Source organism: Rhinatrema bivittatum, chromosome 10, assembly GCF_901001135.1.
Source record: "Rhinatrema bivittatum chromosome 10, aRhiBiv1.1, whole genome shotgun sequence".
NCBI lineage: Eukaryota > Metazoa > Chordata > Amphibia > Gymnophiona > Rhinatrematidae > Rhinatrema > Rhinatrema bivittatum.
The window spans coordinates 76,124,895-76,148,913 of record NC_042624.1 but is presented as its reverse complement, the minus strand read 5'-3'; the positions used below and the strand labels follow the sequence as shown (position 1 = coordinate 76,148,913).

At 48.0% G+C, this 24,019-nt stretch overlaps 1 protein-coding gene across 1 annotated transcript in view; it reads right to left on the bottom strand.

The window, feature by feature from the left end:
- ARHGAP29 (Rho GTPase activating protein 29) overlaps positions 1–24,019 on the bottom strand; it is a 291,858-nt gene that overhangs the window by 74,407 nt on the left and 193,432 nt on the right. The window contains 1 exon segment of the mRNA XM_029617439.1: positions 22,092–22,282. Coding sequence (XP_029473299.1) covers positions 22,092–22,282 — 191 coding nt within the window.

Here is a 24,019-nt window from a genome sequence, read left to right as displayed (position 1 = left end):
TGTTTATTACTGCTTGATTAATTGCAATTACAGTTGTAAAGCAAAGTGATGTACAAACAAAATCAAATAAGGCTAACAAATTAAAGTTAAGTTAGAAAAGCATACAAAGGAACAAAGCAAACAAAATTACAGTATAATATACAAAAAAAATTAAAATGATCAAAATAGGAAAATAAAGCAATGACATAAGTATGGCAAAAATAAAATAAAAACCCCATAAAACAACAAAAATGGTACATCAGGTAATCAGGTGAGGAAAAGCCAGTAAAAACAGGTGTAACAAGTGCTTCCCTAAATTTCACAATCTCTCTCAAGACGAATATTAAGGGGGTAAAGCGTTCCAGAAACCAGGAGATAGAGAGAAAAAGCAAACTGCTCTCAAACTTTCAAAGTGAATATTCCTAATGCAAGGCAACACTAGAAGTTCTTGTTGTGAGGACCGCAGCTGTCGAGAGGGGAGATAGGGAGAGATCACAGATGCAAGGCAAAAAGGGGTACTCCAATGCAGAGCTTTGAAAGGAAGACAACCAATTTTAAACTGGATGCGAAGGGATACTGGGAGCCAATGTAGATCAACTAAAAGGGGGATTACATGTTCAAATTTAGATTTATTGAAGATAACAAACAACTCCAGCTAGTATAGAACACTGTAGCAAAGGTTGAGTAGTGGAAAGGCAATGTAATAAAGCATTATAAAACAAATGTTGCTTATCTGTAACAGGTGTTCTCACAGGACAGCAGGATGTTAGTCCTCACATATGGGTGACATCACAGGATGGAGCCCAATCATAGAACACTTTTGTCAAAGTTTCTAAAACTTTGACTGGCACCTACTGGGCATGCCCAGCATGGCACTAAACCTGCAGCCAGCAGGGGTCCCCCTTCAGTCTTGTTTAAAGCTATAGGAAGTGCCGAAAAATAAAATAAGAAAATGGGGTTTCGTGAGGACTAACATCCTGCTGTCCTGTGAGAACATCTGTTACAGGTAAGCAACATTTGCTTTCTCACAGGACAAGCAGGATGGTAGTCCCCACATATGGGTGAGTACCAAGCTGAGGATGTCCGAGAATTGCACCAAATGTACCCAATATGTGCAATAGACACAAGGATTGGGGTGGAATCTGGTAGAGGGCATCCTGAACTCTAATGGGCAGGCGGAAGGGTGTTGGTACGTCAAGTTGTAAAATGGTTGCGCAAGACAGACTGGCCAAAGATGGAATCTTGTCTTCCGGCCTTGTCTAAGCAATAATGGGCTGTTAAAGGTATGGAGAGAACTCCAGGTAGCAGCCCTGCAAATGTCAAGCAGCACAGAGTGTAGGTGTGCTACTGAAGTTGCCATGGCCCGCACAGAGTGTGCTTTAACACGGTCTTGAAGTGGAATGCCTGCTTGCTGATAGCAAAAGGATATGCAGTCCCCTAACTAGGAGGAGAGAGAGTCTGCTTACCCACAGGCTGCCCCAATTTGGTGGAATGGAAAGAGACAAACAATTGAGTGCTTTTCCTGTGGGCAGCTGTACGGTCTAGATAGAATGCTAGAGCACATTTACAATCAAGTGTATGCAGAGCCTGTTCTCCTGGATTGGAGTGAGGCCTGGGAAAGAAGGTAGGTAGTATAATGGATTGATTAATGTGAAACTCCGATACTACCTTAGGTAAGAACTTACGGTGAGTGCGGGGTACTGCCCGGTCCTGCAGAAGTTTAGTGTAGGGCGGATAGGTAACTAGGGCCTGTAACTCACTAACTCTGCGAGCAGAAGTTATTGCCAAAAGAAAAATCACTTTCCATGTGAGATAGCGAAGAACACAGGATTGGAGAGGCTCAAATGGTGGTTTCATGAGTCTTCCCAAAACCAGACTGAGGTCCCAAGAAGGGGCCGGAGGGCGCAATGGAGGCTTGAGGTGAAGCAACCCTTCAGAAAACGTGTTACGAGGGGTTGTACTGAAATAGGAACATCCCCGACACCTCTATGGAAGGCGGCTACCACACTGACATGCATTCTGATGGAGGTTTTTAGACCTGATTCTGACAAGTGCCAGAGATAGTCTAGAAACGTCATGGTGGAACAGGTAAAGGGATTGAGAAGAACACCATGATTTAAACCTGTTCCATTTGTAAAGATAAGAATTTCTCGTGGAAGGCTTCCATGAAGCAATCAGGACACGGTAAACTGGCTCCGAAAGGTTAAGTGGCTGAAGAATTAACCTTTCAACATCCAGGCCGTCAGAGACAAGGCCTGAAGATTGGGGTGGCGTAGGCACCCGTCGTTCTGAGTGATCAGAAGTGGGTCCTTTCCCAAGGGAATGTGCCTGCGAAGGGAGAAGTCCTGAAGAATTGGAAACCACAACTGGCGAGGCCAGTGAGGTGCTATCAGGATCATGCGTCCCTTGTCCTGACGTAACTTCACGAGAGTCTTCGAGAGAAGTGGAAGTGGAGGGAATGCATACAGGAGACCGGTTGCCCATGAGAAGGAGAACGCATCTCTTGGCTGAGAGCGTTGGCTGCGAGTGAGAAAGCAGTTCTGAGGTGACACAAAGAGGTCTATGTGGGGGTAACCCCAACGTTAGAATATTGAGTCTGCTACAGTGGGGTTGAGGGACCACTCGTGTAGTTGAAAGGCGCGACTCAGCTTGTCTGCCAACACATTGTCCCGGCAAGTAGGTGGCCCTGAGGTACATCGAATGGGAGAAGGCCTCCGCCCATATCTGCGCAGCCTCCTGACACAGTAGGTAGGAGCCCGTCCCTCCCTATTTGTTTATGTACCACATGGCCACCTGGTTGTCCGTCTGAATGAGGATGACCTGGTTGGAAAGGTGATCCTAAAATACCCTGAGAGCATATCTGATTACTCGCAGCTCCAGGAAATTGATTTGGTGTTTGGCTTCCTCTGGAGATCAAGTTCCTTGTGTCTGCAAATCAGCAACATGGGCTCCCCAGCCGAGGTTGGAAGCATCGGTGGTGAGAATTATTTGAGGGTCTGGAGCCTGGAAGGGCAGGCCTCAGAGGAGATTGATCTGATTTTGCCACCAGACTAGAGACTGACGAAGTGAGTCGGTGATGTGGACAGTGGTCGATAGAGGTTGGACGGACTGAGTCCATTGTGACCTTAGAGTCCACTGCATGACTCATGGCCAAGCAGGCCATTGGGATAACCTGTACTGAGGACGCCATGTGTCCTAGCAGGATGAGGAAGTGGCGTGCAGTCGTGCGGTGCAGAGACTGTAGCTGGTGTGGGAGAGAGATGAGAGAGAGAGAGAGAGAGCTGTCGAGGCAGAAATGCCTTTGCCTGCAAGGTGTCCAAGTCTGCCCCAATGAATGATAAAGTTTGAGATGGGACTAAGCAGGATTTCGCGTAGTTGACGAGAAATCCTAGTAAAGTCAGAGTGTAAGGTAAGACGTAGGAACGACAGAGCAGCCTGCTGAGTGGGAGCCTTGATCAACCAATCGTCTAAATAGGGATAGCCGTGAACACCTTGAGTCCTGAGGAAGGCTGCTACTACTACAAGGCACTTGGTGAAGACTCGTGGTGCAGATGCCAGGCCGAATGGTAGCACTTGGTACTGATAGTGCTTGAGGCCTACCAGAAATCTCAGGAACCTGCGATGAGATGGAGTTATCGCAACGTGTGTGTACGCGTCTTGGAGATCGAGAGAGCAGAACCAGTCTCCTTTTTGCAGAAGAGGAAGGAGGGAACCCAAGGTTACCATCTTGAACGTTTCTTGGTGGAGGTACTTGTTGAGGGCACGTAGGTCCAGAATTGGACGAACGCCGCCTGATTTTTTGGGGATTAGAAAGTACCGGGAATAGAATCCTAGGCCTTTTTGGGAGTAGGGCACTGGCTCTATTGCTCTGGACTGGAGGAGGAGGGAGACCTCCTGCTCCAGGAGAAATGAGTAGTCTGATGTTCTCCACTTCGGTAGAGGTGGGGAATCTGGTGGGATGGCGAAAAGGTTCAGGTGATAACCTTGAGAGATTATGGCAAGGATCCACTGGTCTGAGGTGATTGTGTGTCACCTATTGTTGAAATGTCACAATTGACTCTCCACTGGTATCTGAGGCAGTGGAAACTGGCTGTTGCTCTCTATGCAGGAGTCAAAAGCCGGAAGCAGGGCCTGGCTGAGGAGCTACCTGCGGCTTTTGTTTCCGCGGTTGATGAGACTAGGCCTTTTGGAAAGGTCTCGTGGAAAGAGTTCTAGACAGTGGTGGATAGGACTTCTTTGGACGGAAGAATGACTTTTTAGTATCCTTCCTGAAAGGCTGTTTTGGAGGAATACTCAGAGGGCATCAGAGAGAGCTGGCGAAGGGTCTCATGATGGTCCTTGACTTCCACCACAGTCCGCTGAATCTGTTCGCCAAACAGATTGTCTCCTATGCAGGGCAGATCAGATAATCTGTCTTGTACTTCAGGGCGCAAGTCCGACGACTTATTTCATGCTTCCTTGCCTCGAAGCCCTTGTGTACCAGGGCTTGAAGCTGTTCCTGGAATTGCTGAGGCAGGGGATTCTGCAAAGTCCTGTATCTGCTTGAATAAGACCCTGTTGTACTGGGTCATATACAGCTGGTAAGAGGCGATCCGAGAGATAAGCATTGATCCCTGGAAGACACACCGGCCAATGGCATCTAGGAATTTCTGTTCATTACCTGGGGGAAAGGAAGAGTGGGGTTTTGATCTTTTTGCCCTCATTTGGGCCGATTCTACAACCACAGATTGGTGATCCAGCTGAGGTTTCCTAGACCAGGACCTTCAGGAATACCTGTAGGAACCTGAGAAGGATGGGATGATTGTATTCCTGAAGGTCCTGGTCTAGGATCTGAAGGCATCGAGGGAAGTACTGGAGGCACCGATGAAGGCATCGAGGGCATCAATGGATGGATTGGTGGCGCCGATGGGCGCATTGGCATCGATGGCTGAGGCATCAAAAGGACTCCCGATGGAGGAATGCGGAACTGTGTTTTCCCCTCCTGATGACAGGGTAAGCGGGGAAGGCACCGGAGTCATCGGTGACCCAGGATCCATCAGTGGAAAAGCGGCTCTGAGCGCTTCCATCTTAGAAAGCAACGGTGCCAATGCTGCCGGAATGGTATCGATGATCTGTTCCGCGACCAGCACAGATTTCGGCGCTGGGGGACCTTGGAGTTTGTGCATCGCCTTAGCAATGGCCTCCTGAACCATCCGGTCCAGTTCTTCACGGAGTCCTGGAGCAAGCAGCCCCGGCTCCGGAAGGGAAGAAGGAGGCAGAGGCAGAGCCGGAGGGACCACCGTTAAAGGCAGAGTCGCGGCTCCCGAATCCCATCTGGGTGAGGGTTGCCTCTGTGAACTGGTCGCAGAAAGGGTCGGTGCCATTTCTGGACGGGGTTTCTTCGATGGCGGCTCGGACAATGGCGAGGTCAATGGTTTTCCTTCATCGATGGTCCGAGACTTCCGGCGTCGATGCCGATGTTTCTCTCTATGATCCCCTCGGTCCTGAGGGGGAGTAGAGGTAGTCAAAGGCTGAGAAGGTCACCGGCCGGTGGCCGATACTGGCATGAAGTGGACGGTGCTGGTTAAGACTACGTCGATGCAATAGATGTTGTCGGAGTTTGAGAACGGAAGGGAAGCTCCATTTTCTCCATTCTGGCCTTGCGACCATTAAAGCACATTTGGTGCAAGTCAGGACATCATGCTCGCACCCGAGAAACATTACACAGACTTTATGCGGGTCTGTTATGGACATGGTGCGAGTACAGTCCGGGCACAGACAGAACCTCGACGCCATGGCCTTTGAAAAATTTAGCCGCGGTACGTCGACGGCCAGTAGGCCGCGAGGGCCAAACTCGAAGGGCATCGACCGAAAACGGGTAAAAACTTACCGGAGTACCGCGGAGTCAAAAATTTGAAGGAGGGACCCCTGTGAGGTATGAAAGTTTTTAGTAATTCCGTGAGGAAAATTCCTGTCAGGAATCTCTGTGGAGCTCCTTAACCCACGTGGTTACTGCTGCGCGGAAAAAAAAAAAAAAAGGGGGACCCCTGCTGGCTGCAGGTTTACTGCCATGCTGGGCATGCCCAGTAGGTGCCAGTCAAAGTTCTAGAAACTTTGACAAAAGTGTTCTGTGATTGGGCTCCATCCTGTGATGTCACCCATATGTGAGGACTACCATCCTGCTTGTCCTGTGAGAATGGTCTAATCTAGAAAGTATGATAGAATGGATTAAAGTTTTAAGATCAAAGCTCTCAAAAAAAGACTGGACGACAGATCTAAGGAAAAAAAAACAAAACAGTCTTCAAAACTTTAGAAATATGGTGAGAGAAGTTAAGCTGATTGTCAAACGTTATGCCTAAGGTGGTGACTGTATTCTTAACTGGAATGGCATAGCCTGCCATAGTGAGAGCTGGAAAAGAAATGGAGAAGTTACGGGTAAACCAAATGGCTTCAGATTTAAGAGGGTTTGCCTTGAGCTTGGAAGAACGTAGCTAATAGGAAACTTGAGATGAACAATTATTAAAATCAGAGAGAGTGTCAGTTGTGATTTAATTAAAGCTTGTGAGAATCTGAATATCATCAGCATAAAAGTACCCCAAAAATCCAAGCTTTGAATTAAAGTAGCATGAAGGGCAAGACAGACTAAAGAGTACTGGGGAAATAATAGAACCTTGAGGCATGCCACTAGAGAGTGAAGAGGAGGAAGAAAACGCAGAATTCCAAGTAACACTAAGTACGTTGCTCTTAAAAAAAAACAAAAAAAAAAACGATTTGAACCATTGTAACAAATTTTCTCTAACATCACAATCAAAAGTCGATTTGAGTAAAACCTGATCAACTGTATCAAAAGCCGCACTGAGATGAAAAACCAGAAGAGCAATGTCCCTTCTGTGTAAACAGAGGCTGAATTCATTTTGACATGGTGGAAGCACTATGATGAAGGGCTCAGCTGTTGGGGCAGCATGTGCTCTGTGGCTAAAGAGAATCAACTTGGTGGTGCTGCATTGGGCCACATTGTCAGAAGACATGGAAGCAGAACACTGTCAGTCCCAAGGCCTGGCTTGGAAAACAAGAGAGCAAGAGGCGGTGAAGCATCGGGCCCTGGTGTTAGAAGAATAAGAGGCACTGTCAGCTCACGGATGGAGAAACAAAATAAAGCAACAGGAGGCAATGTGTTGCGCCTTGGGACCAGAAAAGCAGAAGGCACCGTGGCCCAATGAAAAAGCAAGAGGTGGTTCAGGGTCTGGTCACGGGGCCAGAAGAAAAGCAGGGGGAAAGCATGGTTGGGCCGTAATTTGGAAAAAAAAAAAAGAGTTGGACTGCAAGGCCAAAAGAGCAGGGGCAGAGTACTATCAGGCTGAAGGGCCAGATGAAGCAATCAGGAGCAGCAACAATCTGGTCCTACCACTGAAGAAAGGGGAGGAGAAGGCGGAGCAGCATGGACGTGGCTGGTCTAAAAAAAAAAAAGTTGTCCCTGGGCTAGGAGAAGGTTGCTGCAGTTAGTGTCTACCGGAGGGAAAGAAGAGTGAGTGAGCAAGCGTGTATGTATCGGTATGTATGCGTGTGCATATGTCAGCATGTGTTTGTCAGTGTGTGAGAGTATGTCACCATGTATGAGAGTGTATATTAGCTTGTGTGAGAGTGCGCAAGCGTGCATGAGTGCGCGAGCGTGCTTGTGAGAGAATGTGGAGAGTACGTGCATGAGAAAGGAGAAAATGCATGCATCCACCTCCTGAACCCCCCTGCCTTCTCACACACAAATCCACAACAATCCCAGAATGACCAGATATCAAATTCCCAGGTATGAAGAGCGGGGGATATATATATATTTTTTAATTCTTTATTTTCATTAATTCTTTATTTTCATCGGGGGATATTTTTATCCTTTTTAGTTTCAATTATTGGGTGTTATTTGATGTGTTTGATTTTATTTTATTGGTGTTTGGGACATTTTAAAATATTTTTATAAAAGTTTTTGAATTACTGGATGTTCTAGTTAGCCCTTTTAAAAAAAAATGAATCCCTTTTATTAGTATGGTTTTACTATTTTGACTTTTATATTTCTTAATTTTATTTGATGTTTTGAGAGAAATGTTGAGATTACTTACCTGATAATCTCCTTTTCCTTAGTGTATGCAGATGGACTCAAAACAAGTGGGTATAGTGTGCTCGTGCTAGCAGTTGGAGACGGATCTGACGTCAGCACGGGTACATATACCCCCACAGGAAGTGCAGCAATTCAGTAATCTTCCTTGCAAAGCTTTATGGATATATGTGTGACTGACCCATCGATTAAATGAACAGGATTACCCTGACCAATTGATAGTAGCTGGAGACCGCCAGTGTTCTCAACCGGAAGGCGTCGACACCCGGTAGGGTGGACGCCCTATATAAGAAAAACATGGCTTATCGTGAGTCGGCGAATCCCCATGTATACCGGCAGCCGGGCGGGATGCTGAGTCCATCTGCAAACACTAAGGAAAAGGAGATTATCAGGTAAGTAATCTCAACATTTCCTAGCGTGTAGCAGATGGACTCAAAACAAGTGGTATGTACAAAAGCTACTCCCGGACTGGGCGGGAGGCTGCCGGAGGTCCGTTTAGGATTGCCCTCGCAAATGCAGTGTCCTCCCTGGCCCGAACATCCAGACGGTAGAATCTGGAGAAGGTATGGAGGGAGGACCACGTCGCCGCTCTACATATCTCTGCAGGCGACAGCATCCTAGTTTCTGCCCAAGAGGCTGCTTGCGCTCTGGTAGAATGAGCCTTGACCTGTAGAGGTGGTGGTTTTCCCGCTTCTACGTAGGCTGCCTTGATAACTTCTTTGATCCAGCGGGCGATGGTTGGCCGTGAGGCCGCTTCTCCTTGCTTCTTCCCGCTGTGAAGGACGAACAGATGGTCCGTCTTTCTTACTGCTTCTGACATTTCCAAGTATCTGGCCAGTATTCTGCCGATGTCGAGATGGCATAGCATTCGACCTTCTTCTGACTTCTTCAAACCTTCCGTGGTTGGCAAGGATATGGTTTGGTTGAGGTGAAATCGTGAGACTACTTTGGGTAAGAAGGAAGGAACCGTGCGAAGATGGATAGCCTCTGGAGCGATTCTGAGGAACGGATCATGGCAGGACAGTGCTTGTAGCTCTGAGATGCGGCGTGCTGAACATACAGCCAGCAAGAACACCATCTTCAAGGTCAACAAACGGAGAGACAGGCCTCGAAGGGGTCTGAAGGCGGATCCCGCTAGGAATTCCAACACTAGGTTGAGGTTCCACAGGGGCACTGGCCACTTCAGTGGCGGGCGAATGTGTTTGACTCCTTTCAGGAATTGTGAAACGTCTGGGTGTGAGGCGATGCTATTGCCGTCACTCCGGGGACCGTAGCAGGATAGCGCTGCCACTTGAACTTTGATGGAACTGAGGGACAGACCCTTCTGAAGTCCATCTTGCAGGAAATCCAAAATGATAGGGATCTTAGCGGCATGTGGATTGGTGCCGTGAGTTTCGCACCTGGCTTCAAATACTCTCCAGATCCTTATGCATGTTAGTGATGTGGAGAACTTGCGTGCTCGGAGGAGGGTATCTATTACCGGCCCCGAGTATCCTCGTTTCTTCAATCTAGCCCTCTCAAGGGCCAGACCGTAAGAGAGAATTGAGCTGGATCCTCGTGGAGGATGGGACCTTGCCGCAGCAGGTCCCTGTGTGGAGGCAGGGGTAGTGGATTCCCTGCCAGTAGTCTTCTCATGTCTGCGTACCAGGGTCTTCTTGGCCAGTCCGGTGCCACTAGAAGAACTAGGCCTCTGTGCCGCTGAATCTTGTGTATAATGGCGCCCAGCAGGGGCCATGGAGGAAAGGCATATAGCAGGATCACCTGAGGCCATGGCTGTACCAGGGCATCGATCCCCTGGGATAGAGGATCCCGCCTGCGGCTGAAATATCTGGGTACTTGAGCGTTGGACCTGTCCGCTAGTAGGTCCATGCCCGGCGTCCCCCACCGATCCACAATCATCTGGAAAGCTGTGGGTGACAGCTGCCATTCCCCTGGATTTAGGCTTTTTCTGCTGAGGAAGTCTGCCATGGTGTTGTCCTTCCCGGCGATGTGGACGGCGGAGATGTCCTGGAGATTTGCTTCCGGCCAAGTCATCAGGGGGGCTATTTCTAGGGATACCTGTTGGCTTCTGGTTCCGCCCTGTCGGTTGATGTATGCCACCGTGGTGGCATTGTCTGACATCACTCTGACCGCTCTGTTGCGAAGTCTGTGGGCAAATCGCAGGCACGCTAGCCTGACTGCCCGTGCCTCTAGTCGGTTGATGTTCCACCCCGACTCTTCTCTGTTCCACCGCCCAAGGGCGGTGAGTTCTTCACAATATGCTCCCCATCCGTTCAGGCTGGCATCTGTAGTAAGCAGGGTCCAGGTTGGGGAGGACATTCTTGACCCCCGGCTCATGTGGCCGGGCTGCAACCATCACCGTATCTGATTCCGCACTCTGGCTGGTAGAGGTAAGTGTACGGTGTAGTTCTGTGATCGTGGGCTCCATCGAGATAGGAGGGCGCGTTGTAATGGTCTCATATGAGCCCGCGCCCATGGTATCACCTCCAGAGTGGATGCCATAAGGCCGAGGACCTGTAAGTAATCCCAAGCTGTGGGCCGGGTGGTGCTCAGCAGGGCTTGCAGACGATTCCGGAGCTTTGATCTTCTCTTGGAGGTCAGGCTGACCTTGTCTTCCTGGGTGTCGAATCGGACTCCTAGGTATTCCAGCGACTGAGAAGGCTGTAGGGAACTCTTGTTCAAGTTTACAACCCATCCTAGGCTTTCCAGAAGAGCTATAACTCTGTTGGTTGCCTGGCGGTTCTCCTCTGGTGACTTCGCCCAGATCAGCCAATCATCCAGGTAGGGATGGACGAGGATTCCCTCCTTCCTGAGGGACGCTGCCACTACTACTATGACCTTGGTAAAGGTCCGCGGCGTGGTGGCTAACCCGAAGGGTAAAGCTCGGAACTGGAAGTGTTGGTCCAGGACCTTGAAGCGTAAATAGCGCTTATGATCCCGATGGATTGGGATATGCAGGTAGGCTTCCGACAGATCTAGGGATGTAAGAAACTCCCCTGGCTGTACTGAATTTTTGACAGACCGCAGAGTTTCCATGCGAAAGCTGGGGACCTGTAGGTATCGGTTGACTGACTTGAGGTCCAGGACGGGCCGGAAAGTGCCCTCCTTCTTGGGCACGATGAAATAAATGGAATAATGCCCAGAATTCATCTCCCTTGCAGGCACTGGGATTATGGCCTTTAGGGACAGGAGCCTCCACAAAGTAACTTCCCTAGGCCTTGAGGGTCCAGGGGCTGGGTCATCCGGTATGTATGGACCCGCTCGGGGAGCAGCCTGCATTGAGACAAAGGCATGAATCCCCTTGAATAATTCCACCCAGGAGAGCGAAGCAGGATCTGGTCTGAGGGGTACCAGGTCCCTCGGGGTCCCCGGCTGGTCGCTGCTGCCTGCTAGGTCCGGGGTGTTCCCTGAGGAACTGGCAAGTACGCTGGGCTGTGACCGGTCCTGGCCTGGAACTCCCAGGGCCTCTTCACATTGGGCACATAGGGAGTCTGCTTCCTCGCTCTGTGTGGCTCTGAGGTTGCATGCCGAGCAGAGGCTCATGCCTGATAGCTCCGCTGACGCCTGGGCTCTCCTACGCTCCATGTGCGTCTAGGAACGGACGCTTATCAGCGGGCGCCGAACACCGTGCGCCGAACACCGTGACAAACCAGGCAGAAAAATGGCGACCTCCGTGGCAGATTGCCACATAGGCAGACTCTGCGAATCCTCACTTCCTCAGAGACCAAGTAAAGATGTATGCCTTACCTTGTCTTCGGCGCTTCCCGGTTGCGACCCGGGCGGTCTCCGGCTGCGGGGGGAGAGGGTAAGTACCGTCACCACCGCGCTCGAGGAAGTGCACCCGCTGCCTCTAAGCCGCGCCCGAGCCCTTCTCACTCGGGGGGCTAGGTCCCTGCCGCGAGCCGGCCACCGGACCGAGGCACTTGCCTCCGAGGGACCACGGAAATTGCCTCGGGAAACTCAACTGGGGGAGGGACCGATTGGTATCACCGCAGGAGTGCGGGGCTCGTCTTCAGGTAGGTTTCTTCTATGAATTTAGTCGTGTAGAATTTGGAAACACGCTCAGCGAGCGTGAGGGAGCTCCAAACTGCTTTGGAGACGGAAATTACTGAATTGCTGCACTTCCTGTGGGGGTATATGTACCCGTGCTGACGTCAGATCAGTCTCCAACTGCTAGCACGAGCACACTATACCCACTTGTTTTGAGTCCATCTGCTACATGCTAGGAAATGGTCATGTTTCTTTTTTTCAATTGTTGCACTGCATACTTGTGTCTGGCTTTTTGCAGTTTCCAGTTCAGTTTTTGTCCATAACTTTCTATTTGCTTTAAGGCCTCTATTCTGCATTTGTTGAGGGTCTGTGTGTGCTTGAGGTGAGAGATTCTGTTAGGGCCCGATTTTCAAATGCATTTACATATGTAAAACTTGGTTTTACACGTACAAATGTACTCTATTCAAGCAAGTGGCTTTTGAAAATTGCTACAATATATGCCATTGAATTGTCCATAGGATTTACCCATGTAAATATACAAGGATAACAACTTTCCACTTGATTGCATGATTAAACTCCACAAACCAACACGGTCAACAAGAATCTCTAATAAATTACAGCTAATCATACCCCCTCTCTCCGATGCGAGATTATCTATCACCAGGAATCGAGCTTTCTCTATAGCTGGTCCTATAGAATGGAACTCCTTACCAACATATTTAAGCTCAATAAGGGATACCAAATCTTTCAAAAAAGAACTTAAAACCTGGCTATTTAAGCAAGCATTCTCAGTCTGAACTTGATGTACACCCTCAGAAATTGGAAATTCGCCTTTGAAAGAACCCTAACCCTCTCCTCCTCTCTATACTTCCTTTCCGCTTAAACTTTTACCTACTCTTTCCTCCCCTCTTTATTTTCTCCCTTACTTACCATTAACCTTCTCTCTCTCTTTAATTACCCAGTCCTTACACTTATAATTTTCAACCTCACCCCTCCTCACCTCCAATCTGACTTTTCCTTACACTTTAGCTAATATTCCCTTTATACATCAGGAAACCCAATTTTAAGATACTTTCCTTTTTATGTCATTTAATGATGTTCGTCATTACTCTGCTTTAGCCGAGATGTTAATTATAATACTAATGTTTTTATGTTACAAATGTTCCATGTATGAAGTTGTTCAAATGTAAACCGGAGTGAAGACTTCCCGCTATACTTCGGTATAAAAAAGAATCTAAATAAAATAAAAATAAATGTAAGTGCACTTTACATGCATAAATGGCTTTTGAAAATTAAGATAGTATGTTACATTTACACATGTAAATCCTTTTAAAATTACTTCCAAAGTGTGGAAGTTTCTCCGTAGGGATCTATAGCAGCTTGACTTGTTCTGTTTTCCTAATAGGTGTATTGGTGTTTTAGGGCCTGGTGTAATATTTGCAGTGTTGCTTTTTCATAGATAGGCTTCGTTTGAGTGCGGGCAGTTGTCATTTCGGTATAGGAGGTTTACTATATTATAATTTTAATTCAGCTTACTAATAGCTTTCTGAGGACCACGCCCATACCCAATATACATTTATAACAGGTCTAATACCCATATGGGTTCCAAATGTCTGAATGTTTTTTCATGTAAAATTAGTCAGCTACCAGCACTGTCCCTCCCATTGGCCTAGCACAAGTCGGAAGAATGCAGTTTACATCTTTCCCTCTCTCCTGCATAGTTCATTGTCCAAGAAGTTATTTTGAACCCTGTGGAACTCCCTATAAGTCTAAGCTGCACCATATGGTTCAAACAGCTTCTTAAGACTGAACTGTATGGTAGAGAATGAACAATACCTGCTCTGCTTTTCTGGCTTGTGCAGGGCCATAAGAAGGGAGGGAGAGCAGCACCTGGAGTATTTTGAGAGAGCAGGGACTTAGGGGAAATGTAAGAATGGCACCTGGGATATTGGGGCTGGGAGAGAGAAGAGAATCACCTAGAGATTTGGATGAGGGAGCAGGGGGACAGAGATTGGCAGTAGGAGGGAATGAACAGGGAGTGAGAAATTGGGGAAGGGGGGGTTTGTGGAGAGAGCAGCAACTAGGGGATGGGATTGAGTGATGACTGGGGGAACTGGGTGAGTGAGGGCTGAGATTGGAAGTGGAAAAAGTAAGAACTGCAGTGGGATTGGTGTGAGCTGCAGCTGTGGCATGGGTGGATAGAGACTGGGGGATTTGGTGTGGAGTGCAGTACTTAGGAAATCGAGGGGGAAGAGAAAGGCTAGAGACACACATGAACTTGTCACAATGGGCCAGTTTTCTCTATATACAAATGCAGGAGAACGGAAAAGTCAGTATGATGGGAGCAGCCATCTCGGTTAGTTACCTTGGCTGTCACATGTGTCTGCCAGAGCTCCTCCACTGCTGCTGCTCCCAATACTCAGTGAAAACTTTGTCTCATTCAACCTGGGGATAAGATAGAGGCTAAAAAAACTCCAAGGGGGAAGCTAAAGAAGGGAAAGATGAGGTGCTATGTGCACTATGTATGCTGAACAAAGCAGGGCCTGGCTATCCATGCCCTTCATACTGCCCATTAATCACCACACTCCAGGGCTCACACTGTAGCTAGGAAGATGAGGCATGCATGATCCTACATGTTCCTAGATAGGAGCTCCTACATGTTTAAAAGCCACTGTTTGTGTTCCTGCAAAATGCTGAGCATAGAGCCCAGGTGCTGGTCTGGATCTGACGCATCAGGCAGTGGTGACTTTTTTGTGGCACACCAGATCAGGTCTGAAGGCACACCAGTTTGCCACAGCACACTGGTTGGGAAACACTGGTCTAGAGGATGTGAGACTGGAAACAGATTATGAGTGAGGATGTGTGAGAGAGCTGGTAGTGTGAATGGGGGATTTGATAACACGGCTATGGGGAGTTAGCAGTGGGGTGTGAGATTAGGACTGAAGGGTGGAAAAAGAGCAAGAAATGTGAAGGATCTGGTGAAAGGCAGTAGAAAGGGATGGGGTGAGAAAGGTTGGAACTGGGCTGGGGGAAAGATGAGGAATGGGAAACTGGATAGTGGATACGAGAATAAAGGGACTGGAGCCAGGGGAGAGGGTGAATAACAGAAGAAGTGTGAGCTTGAGAGGGGATAAGAGGCAAAAGAAAGTAGATGAGGGCTGGGGAGGGGGTGAAAGATAGGGAGGAACAAGAGACTAGAGAAGGATTAAGAACAGAGGGAGACTGGGAGAACTGGTGACTGTGGGAGAGAGAGTTGGTGGGTAGGCAAGAGATGAAAATAGGTGGATTGAGAACTGGGAGGAACAATGGAGGTAAGAGGCAGAAATACCTCTACAGTAGTATGAGGAGATGTGAGAAAAGGTACAAGACAAGAGATGAGGAGAGATGGTAAGGAGGGAAAGATAAAAGATGGGGATGGGACTGCTTGAAAGAGGATAGTTGGTACAACTGAGAGTGGATGGTTGGAGAGACAATCAAGTTAGGGATGGTAGGAGGGAGAAAGCCAGGAAGTAGGCAGCAGTTGGGGGCTAAAGACAAGGGAGTCAGATAGCTGGAGATCAGTGAAGGAGAACTAAAAAGGATAATGGAGGGAAACGGACAACTGAGGAAGGAAGAACTGGAGGGAGAGGGGTAAAATTAACTGTGTGTGTAGAAATAGAAAGATTGAGATGAAAGGGAAAGATTAATGTTGGAGACAGATGTAGGGAAGGAAGAGAAGAAAGAAAATGGAAAGGCAACTCTGCAAAAGGAGTTTGAGATAATGGAGAAAAGGAAGACACTGAAGGCAGATAGAAAGACAAGAACCAATGCAGTTAGAAAAAATAAAATGCTCAAAGTAGAATGCAGAGTTGCTTACCTGTAACAGGTGTTATCCCAGGACAGGATGTAGTCCTCACATATGGGCGACGACATCGATGGAGCCCTATCACAGAAAATTTCTGTCAAAGTTTCTAGAAAATTTTGACTGGCACACTGAGCATGCCATGATCCCTGCTGTCCTGGGATAACACCTGTTACAGGTAAGCAACTCTGCTTTATTCCAGGACAAGCAGGATAGTAAGTCCTCACATATGGGTGATTAGCAAGCTACAGGCTGACTCAGCTTTTAACAGGTCAATGGCACATAACTCATGCAACAGGCACAACTGAGGTGCCATTGACTGAGGCAGCCTGAATCACAGCAGGTGGTTGTGGAAGGAGTTGGGTATTACACTGCAAATAGGTTTTTCAAGACAGATTGTCCAAAGGCAGAGTCTTGTCTTCCTTCCTTATCCAAGAAGTAATGAGATGCAAGTGTATGCAGAGAACTCAAAGTCGCAGCTTTGCAGATGTCAGCAATAGGTACGGAACAATAGTGTGCTATGGATGTTGACAAAGTCCTTACTGAGTGCGCTTTTACTCGCCCCTGGAGAGGAAGACCTGCTTTCTCATAGCAAAATTTGATACAATCTGCTAGCCAGGTGGAGAGAGTTTGTTTGATCACTGCAACTCCTGGTTTGTTTTTGTCAAAAGAAACAAAAAGAGTTGGGTGGACTTCCTATGGACTGCAGTGCGTTCTAGATAAAATGCAAGTGCACATTTACAGTCCAAGATGTGCAAAACCCTCTCGCCCTGGTGAGAGTGGGGCCTTGGGAAGAAAGCGAGCAAGACTATGGATTGGTTAAGGTGAAAATCCGTTACCACCTTAGGCAGAAATTTGGGGTGAGTGCGGAGGACCACTCGGTCATGCAGGAACCTTGTGTAGGGTGAGTATGTGACAAGAGCTTGTAACTCACTGACCCTTTTAGCAGATGTAATGGCTACTAGGAATAGTACTTTCCATGTAAGAAATTTTACATCACCAGGAATGCAAAGGCTCAAACGGGGCCGCATGAACCTTGCAAGCACTACATTCAGGTCCCATTCTGTAACCGGTAGTTGAATGGAAGGCTTAAGTTGAAGTAAACCCCTCAAACAGACTCACTAGGGGTTGCGCAGTTATTCAGTTATTGGGGCATCCCCTATTCCCTTGTGGTATGCTGCAATGGCACTCAGGTGTACATGTACAGAAGAAGTCTGGAGACCAGAATCTGAGATGTGGCACAGATAGTCTAATAGAGAAGGAGTGGAGCAGGAGAAAGGGTCAATATCTGTTTGTGTGCACCACTCGGCAAATCTAGTCCACTTGGAGCGGTACGATTTACGTGCGGAAGGCTTTCGTGAAGCTACGAGAATCTGAGAAACTTGAGTTGAAAGATTGAGCAGTTGCAGGATCAAGCTTTCAACATCCAAGCTGTTAGGGCAAGGGTTGGTAGGTTGGGATGGCGTAACATGCCCTGGTTCTGAGTTATGAGAGTGGGTACTGTGCCCAGGCGAATTGGTTCTCTAATCAAGAGGTCGAGGAATATGGGAAACCATACTTGTCGAGGCCAGTACGGGGCTATGAGGATCATTGACCCGCTGTCCTGCTGTAGCTTCACGAGAGTTTTGGCTATGAGCGGAATCGGAGGATATGCATATAGAAGTCTTGTGTCCCAGGGGCGAACAAAGGCATCCCTGGGGGAACATTTGGCGACTGCTGTGGAGGGAGCAGAGCCTTTCCACTTTGTGGTTCAGATTGGACGCAAATAGGTCGATGGTTGGGTGACCCCAGCGTTGAAAGATTTTGCTCGCTACACAGGGATCCAGAGACCATTCGTGGGGATGGAAATGTCGACAGACTGTCCGCTAGGACGTTTTGTATGCCTGCCAGATAAGTAGCCCTGAGATGTATAGAGTGTACCAGGGCCCAGGCCCAACTGCACTGCTTCTTGACATAGCAGATAGGAGCCTGTGCCTCCCTGTTTATGTACCACATTGCTACTGTGTTGTCCGTTTGTATCAGCACAGTTTTGTGTGAGGCAGTTTTTGAAGGCATAAAGGGCATATCTTATCGCTCAAAGTTCCAAAAAGTTGATTTGACACTTTTTTTTCGAGCGGAGTCCATGTACCTTGTGTCTGAAGGTTGTTGACATGAGCTCCCCATCCCAAGTTGGATGGATCCATGGTCAAGGTGACTTGAGGAGTCGGTTGCTGGAATGGGAAAGCAGTCCGTGAGGCAGGCTGGTTTGTTCACCAGCGGAGCAAGAGACGTAACTGGTAGGTGATCCATATTAGGGACGACAGTGGCTGAACAGCTTGGATCCACTGAGATGTCAAAGTCCATTGAGTCCTTCTCATAGCTAACTTCGCCATAGGGGTAACATGGACTGTAGATGCCATGTGGCCCAGCAGTGTAAGAAACAGCTGGTCAGAGTTTGCCAGATTCGCTAGACTGTTCGCACGGTGTCTAGGTCTGCTACGATGAAAGTGAGGTGCTGAGACGGGTCCATATGTGATTTTTGATAGTTGATCAGGAACCCCAGGGAATGCACCAGTGTTATGGTACTTTCCAAGGCAGCAAGAGTTTCCTGACTGGATGGACTCCTGATTAGCCAATCATCTAGGTAGGGAAAAACATGAATACTGTTTTTTCTTAGATGTGCAGCAGCTACTGCTAGATATTTGTGAACACCTAAGGTGCTGAGGTTAGTCCGAATGGTAGGACTCTGTACTGGAAATGTTTTTGTCCCACTACGAATCAGATATTTGCGATGTTGTGAGGAAATGGGTATGTGAGCGTAGGCGTCTTGAAGATCCAGAGAACAGAGCCAATCTCCTCTGTGTAGTAAGGGAAGTATGGTCCCAAGGGAGACCATCCAGAACTTTTCTTTTTGAAGAAATCTGTTGAGATTGCGGAGGTCTAGTATGGGGTGGAGACCTCCTGATTTCTTTGGAATTAGGAAATAGCAGGAGTAGAACCCTCTGCCTTGTTGAGACCGGGGAACGGGTTCGACAGCCCTGGTAATCAGCAATGAGGAGAGTTCTAGCTGAAGTTGAGATGTTACGACGTTGGTTGCCCACAGTGGAATGGGTGGGGAATCCGGGGGTATTGTGGTGAATTTGAGACGGTATCCCTGGTTCAGGATGGCTAACACCCATTGATCTGTGGTAATGAGGCTCCAGTGCTGTATGGAGTAATGGAGCTGACCTCCCAGCAGCAGGTCGGGGTCTGGGATTGATGGAAAAGCTTCTGCTCTCTGGAAATGTTTTCAAAAACCGGATGCTGGTCCTGTTTGCGTGGGTGGCTGAGTTGTCGTCTATTTTGGCTGCCGTGGACGTCCCCCTTTGAGGTGGTCAGAAAGGATATGCACTGGATACAGGTGGATAGTACCTACGAGGCCGATAGAAGGGTCTTCTGGTATCCCTTCTTGAGGGCTTTCGTGCAGAGGATGGCTGGTCAGATGGCAACTTGTAAAGCTGGCGGAGTGTCTCATGGTGTTCTTTCAACTGGGAGACAGTATCTTGAATCTTTTCTCCGAAGAGATCGTCTCCGATGCATGGGAGATCTAGTCTTTCCTGTACTTCTGACCTTAAATCCGAAGCCTTTAGCCAAGCCCATCTTCGTGCGCTGATCCCAGCAGCTGACATACGGGGATATGTTTCAAAAGAGTCATACGCTGCTCGTACTTCGTGCTTGCCTGACTCCAGACCTTTTTGAATAAGGGCGTTGAGTGTTACTTGCTATGTCCTGTACTTGCTTCCACAAATTTTTTTGATATTGCGTCATATATAATTGATATGCTGCAATAGGGGAAACTAGCATGGACCCTTGGAAGACCTTTCTTCCTAACCCATCCAGAAATTTTTGCTCTTTTCCTGGAGGGGCAGATGAGTGAGGCTTTTGCTTCCTTGCCTTTTTCTATGCTGATTCCACCACAACTGAATGGTGGGGCAGTTGCAGTTTCTGAAACCCTGGTGTATGTTGGACCAGGTACATTGCATCCATCCGTCTTAACAGGTGGTACAGAACAAGGATGCTCCCCATAGGCAGTGCTGGAGATCTAGAAGCACTTCATGGATTGGGATAGCCATGACTTCCTTGGGTGCATCTACAAACTGGAGGACCTCCAGTGCTTTATGTCTGGTGTGCTCTTCTGTGACCAGCTCGAAAGGAATAGTATCAGCCATCTCCTTAATGAAATTTGCAAAAGAAAGGTCCTCTGGTGGGGACTTCCTTCTTTCTTCTGGTGGAGAAGGTTGAGATACAAGGTCTTCTGAATCCATGTCTGTATCAACGTCTTCCCAAGGACTGTAATGGGGTGGAAAATGGGACCCCAGTGGATTTAGAGTGTCCTATGGAAGAGGACACTTTGGCATTGATGCAGTTTTGGATGGTTTCCCAGGAATATGTTTTGGCATTGATGGAGGTAAAAAAGGCATCGATGGGGAATCAAATGGCATAGATGGCACAGATGGGAATCGACGGCCTGCATCGCCCGATGAACCAGGCTGAGAGGGCATAGACGGACCAGGAAGCGGCATCGAAGGCATCGATGGCCTATGGGGTTTTTGTAAATCCGATGGACCTGGCAAGGGATCGGAGTCCCCTTCATCTTCTTCTGATGAACCTGGAATAGATATAGCTGGAGTCATCGGAGGATCCTTTGGCATCGATGGTATGGATAGAGTCATCGGAGGATCCATCGACGGTGGCGGTGCAGGCTGTGAGAACGCACCGATTAAGGCATCGAGTCTGTTGAGCAGAGGTGCCAGTACTAACGGCTCCGGTGTCTGAGCAGATGTCTGTATTGGCGTCGGCTGCAGTTTTTGAAAAACCTCGATGACAGCCTGTTGAATCATGGTAGTCACTTCTTCCCTGGAGACTGGGACTGGGTTCACTGTCACATGAGAAGGCAAGACTAGCGCTAGTGGCTCTTCCACATTTGGATGTGGTGGCACAGACTCCAACACTGATCCTGGTGTACAGTGCCTCGGTGTCTCAGGTACAGAGGGGCATAACGGCTCTTGTACCCGGACCCGCTTCGCCATCGGCTATGCCGATGCGATAACCGATTCTCCTGATGGATGATGACTATGGTGCTGCTTCTCCCGATGCTCCTTGGTAGATATCGAGGATGATGCTCTTAAAGATCCCGACAGGGACGGAGATGAACGGTCACCGGACTTTTTCGTTCCTTGATGTTTTTCAGTGAAGGAAGCCATTTTCTTCCGTGACGACTGCGAAGACGTCGATGGAGTAGTTTTTTAAAAAAGTTCCTCCATTTTGTCCAGCCGGCAAGCCTACCCTTCGGAGTCATTTGAGCACAGGTGAAACATGCGCGGATATTGTAGCCTGATCCCAGGCAAAGTACACAGATGTCGTGCAGGTCTGTTATCGACATCGTTCGGAGGCAACTTGGACATTTTTAAAACCCCTGGCCATGGTAAAAAATAAGGCCGGGTAACAGTGCGGATACCGAAGTGAGGTAATAGGGACAGACGAAAAATGACCAAAAAACGGTACTCACCGAACGGGATGTTGAAGGGAGACCCGTGTAGGGTATTTTTTGACAAATAATTTTTTCCGTAAGGAAAAGTTTGTGAGAAAACTCAGAGCTCCTGAAACACGAGGCTAACAGCATCGTGGAAAAAAAGAGACTGAAGGGAGACCCCCTGTGGCTGCAGGGATCATGGCATGCTGGGCATGCTCAATGTGCCAGTCAAAAGTTTGTAGAAACTTGACAGAAGTTTTCCGTGATATGACTCCATCGATGATGTCACCCATATGTGAGGACTACCATCCTGCTTGTCCAGGGATACATTTTTTTTTTTTTTTTTTACTTTAGTGATTGAAATACGTCTGCTTTGGGAAAGTGCATCTCTGCTATCTTAATATTTTGCATAGTACAGGGTGAGGATGCACTTTTTCACTTGGCCATAGGTGCCAAATTGCCTTGCTATGGCTCTGATAGCATGCTGGTAGGAAAAAAAAACAAGTGAACTGGCACATATTTTGAGATTCAGAATCAAAGGAGTTTTAGTCAGTCAGAAAATGAATATATAATTACCAATTCACTATTTAAAAAAGCTACCAGAAATACAATTCAATCCAAATAAACCATGTATGACCACATTTTCTACAGTTTGGGTCTGTCTCTTTGGTTAACGACTTGGGTACAGGAAAATACAAACATCTTACCCTCCAGGCTGGGAGTTCTGTATCTCAAAAGATCCCGATTCAATAGGACTATCTTCCTTTGGCAAACTTTTCACATACTCTGAATACTGTTGCCCTGGTTCATAGAGCTTAGCACTCTCACAGAGTGACTGGCAGTTAACAGGAACAGACACTACTTGCGCATGTTGCATCTGGAACAGGTTAACTGTTACCTGTTATCAAACAAATTGAAGATTGTGTGAACAAAGACTGCAACATTTTCAAACCTTTACAATCTGACAGAAATGGAAGATCCATCATGCCTGCCCTGCTTTGTGAGAACTAAATATGATATACTCCTGAACTTATTTTCCTTTCTTATTTAATTTAGCTGTCTTATTTATTCCCCTGCCAACCGCTCCATTGAACGTTTATACCTCATTATAATAAGCTCAATGCTCCTGGTAAACCGTTGAGCTGTACATAGTTCTTATGTTGATTGACTTAAATACTTACTTTACTATACTTATATGATGTCAATTTGTTCCATGTAACTGTTATGCCTCATACTATAATAAGAAAATTATTCCTTACCTGCTAATTTTCGTTCCTGTAGTACCATGGATCAGTCCAGACGGTGGGTTATGTCCCCCGTCCAGCAGATGGAGTCAGAACAGAGCTCGAGAGTGGCACCTCATAGGCTAGCGCACCCTCTGCTGGAGCTCAGTATCATGAATAACAAAGCTAAAAATAGCAAGGTAAAAACCAAGTTGGATCAAGAAACCTGACGTGAGTGAAACATCAAGAACAATAACAAGTGCGACCAGCAACCCAGGTCGCAACAGGCAACTTGTGAGGAGCTGCAACCTCGAACAAAACAAGGTAGACGAGGAAAAATAGAAAACAAGACAGTTATACAGTCAAAACCCGAGCAGGAGCTTAAAATCCCAGAGTGGTGGGCGTCTGGACTGATCCATGGTACTACAGGAACGAAAATTAGCAGGTAAGGAATAATTTTCTTTTCCCTGTACGTACCAGGATCAGTCCAGACGGTGGGATGTACCAAAGCTTCCCTAAACCGGGTGGGCCCCTGAGAGCCCTGCTCAGAGGACCTGATCGCCAAAGTGGCCAGATCCCGAAGGAGCCAGGTGCAACCGATAGTGCCTGGCGAACGTATGCAGCGACTTCCATGTCGCCGCCCGGCAAATCTCCTGTGGCGAGACGGAACGAGACTCAGCCCAGGAAGTTGCCTGCGAGCGAGTAGAGTGAGCTCGGACGCCCCTGGGTGGATCCCGACCAGAACCAATGTAGGCCGCCGAGATGGCATCCTTGATCCAGCGGGCAATGGTCGTCTTTGACGCGGCGGCACCCTTCTTAGGTCCCGACCAGAGGACAAACAGATGATCGGAGACCCGGAAGTCATTGGTAACCTCCAAGTAGTGGAGGAGCACTCGCTTCACGTCCAGGTGTCGGAGAGCCCGAGACTCCTCTGTAGAGAATGCCGGGAGTTCAATCGTCTGGTTCAAATGAAACGGAGAAACCACCTTCGGCAGGAAGGCAGGCACTGTACGAAGCGAGATCCCGGCCTCCGAGATACGTAGGTAGGGCTCCCTGCAGGATAGCGCTTGCAGTTCCGAGATACGACGGGCGGAGCATATCGCTAAGAGGAAGACCGTCTTCATGGTGAGATCCTTGAGAGTAGAACCTTGGAGAGGTTCGAAGGGAGCCCCCGCCAGGGCCCAGGGCACTAGATTAAGATTCCACGATGGGCAGGGATCCCTGACCGGAGGCCGGAAATGCTGAACTCCTTTCAGAAATCGGGCGATGTCCGGATGTTGAAGGAGAGAAGCCGTGGTCCGTACCAGGACATTCAAGGCCGCTACTTGCACTCTGAGAGAATTATACGCGAGGCCCTTATCCAAACCATCCTGTAAGAACTGAAGGATTAGAGAAACCGTCACCTCCGTGGG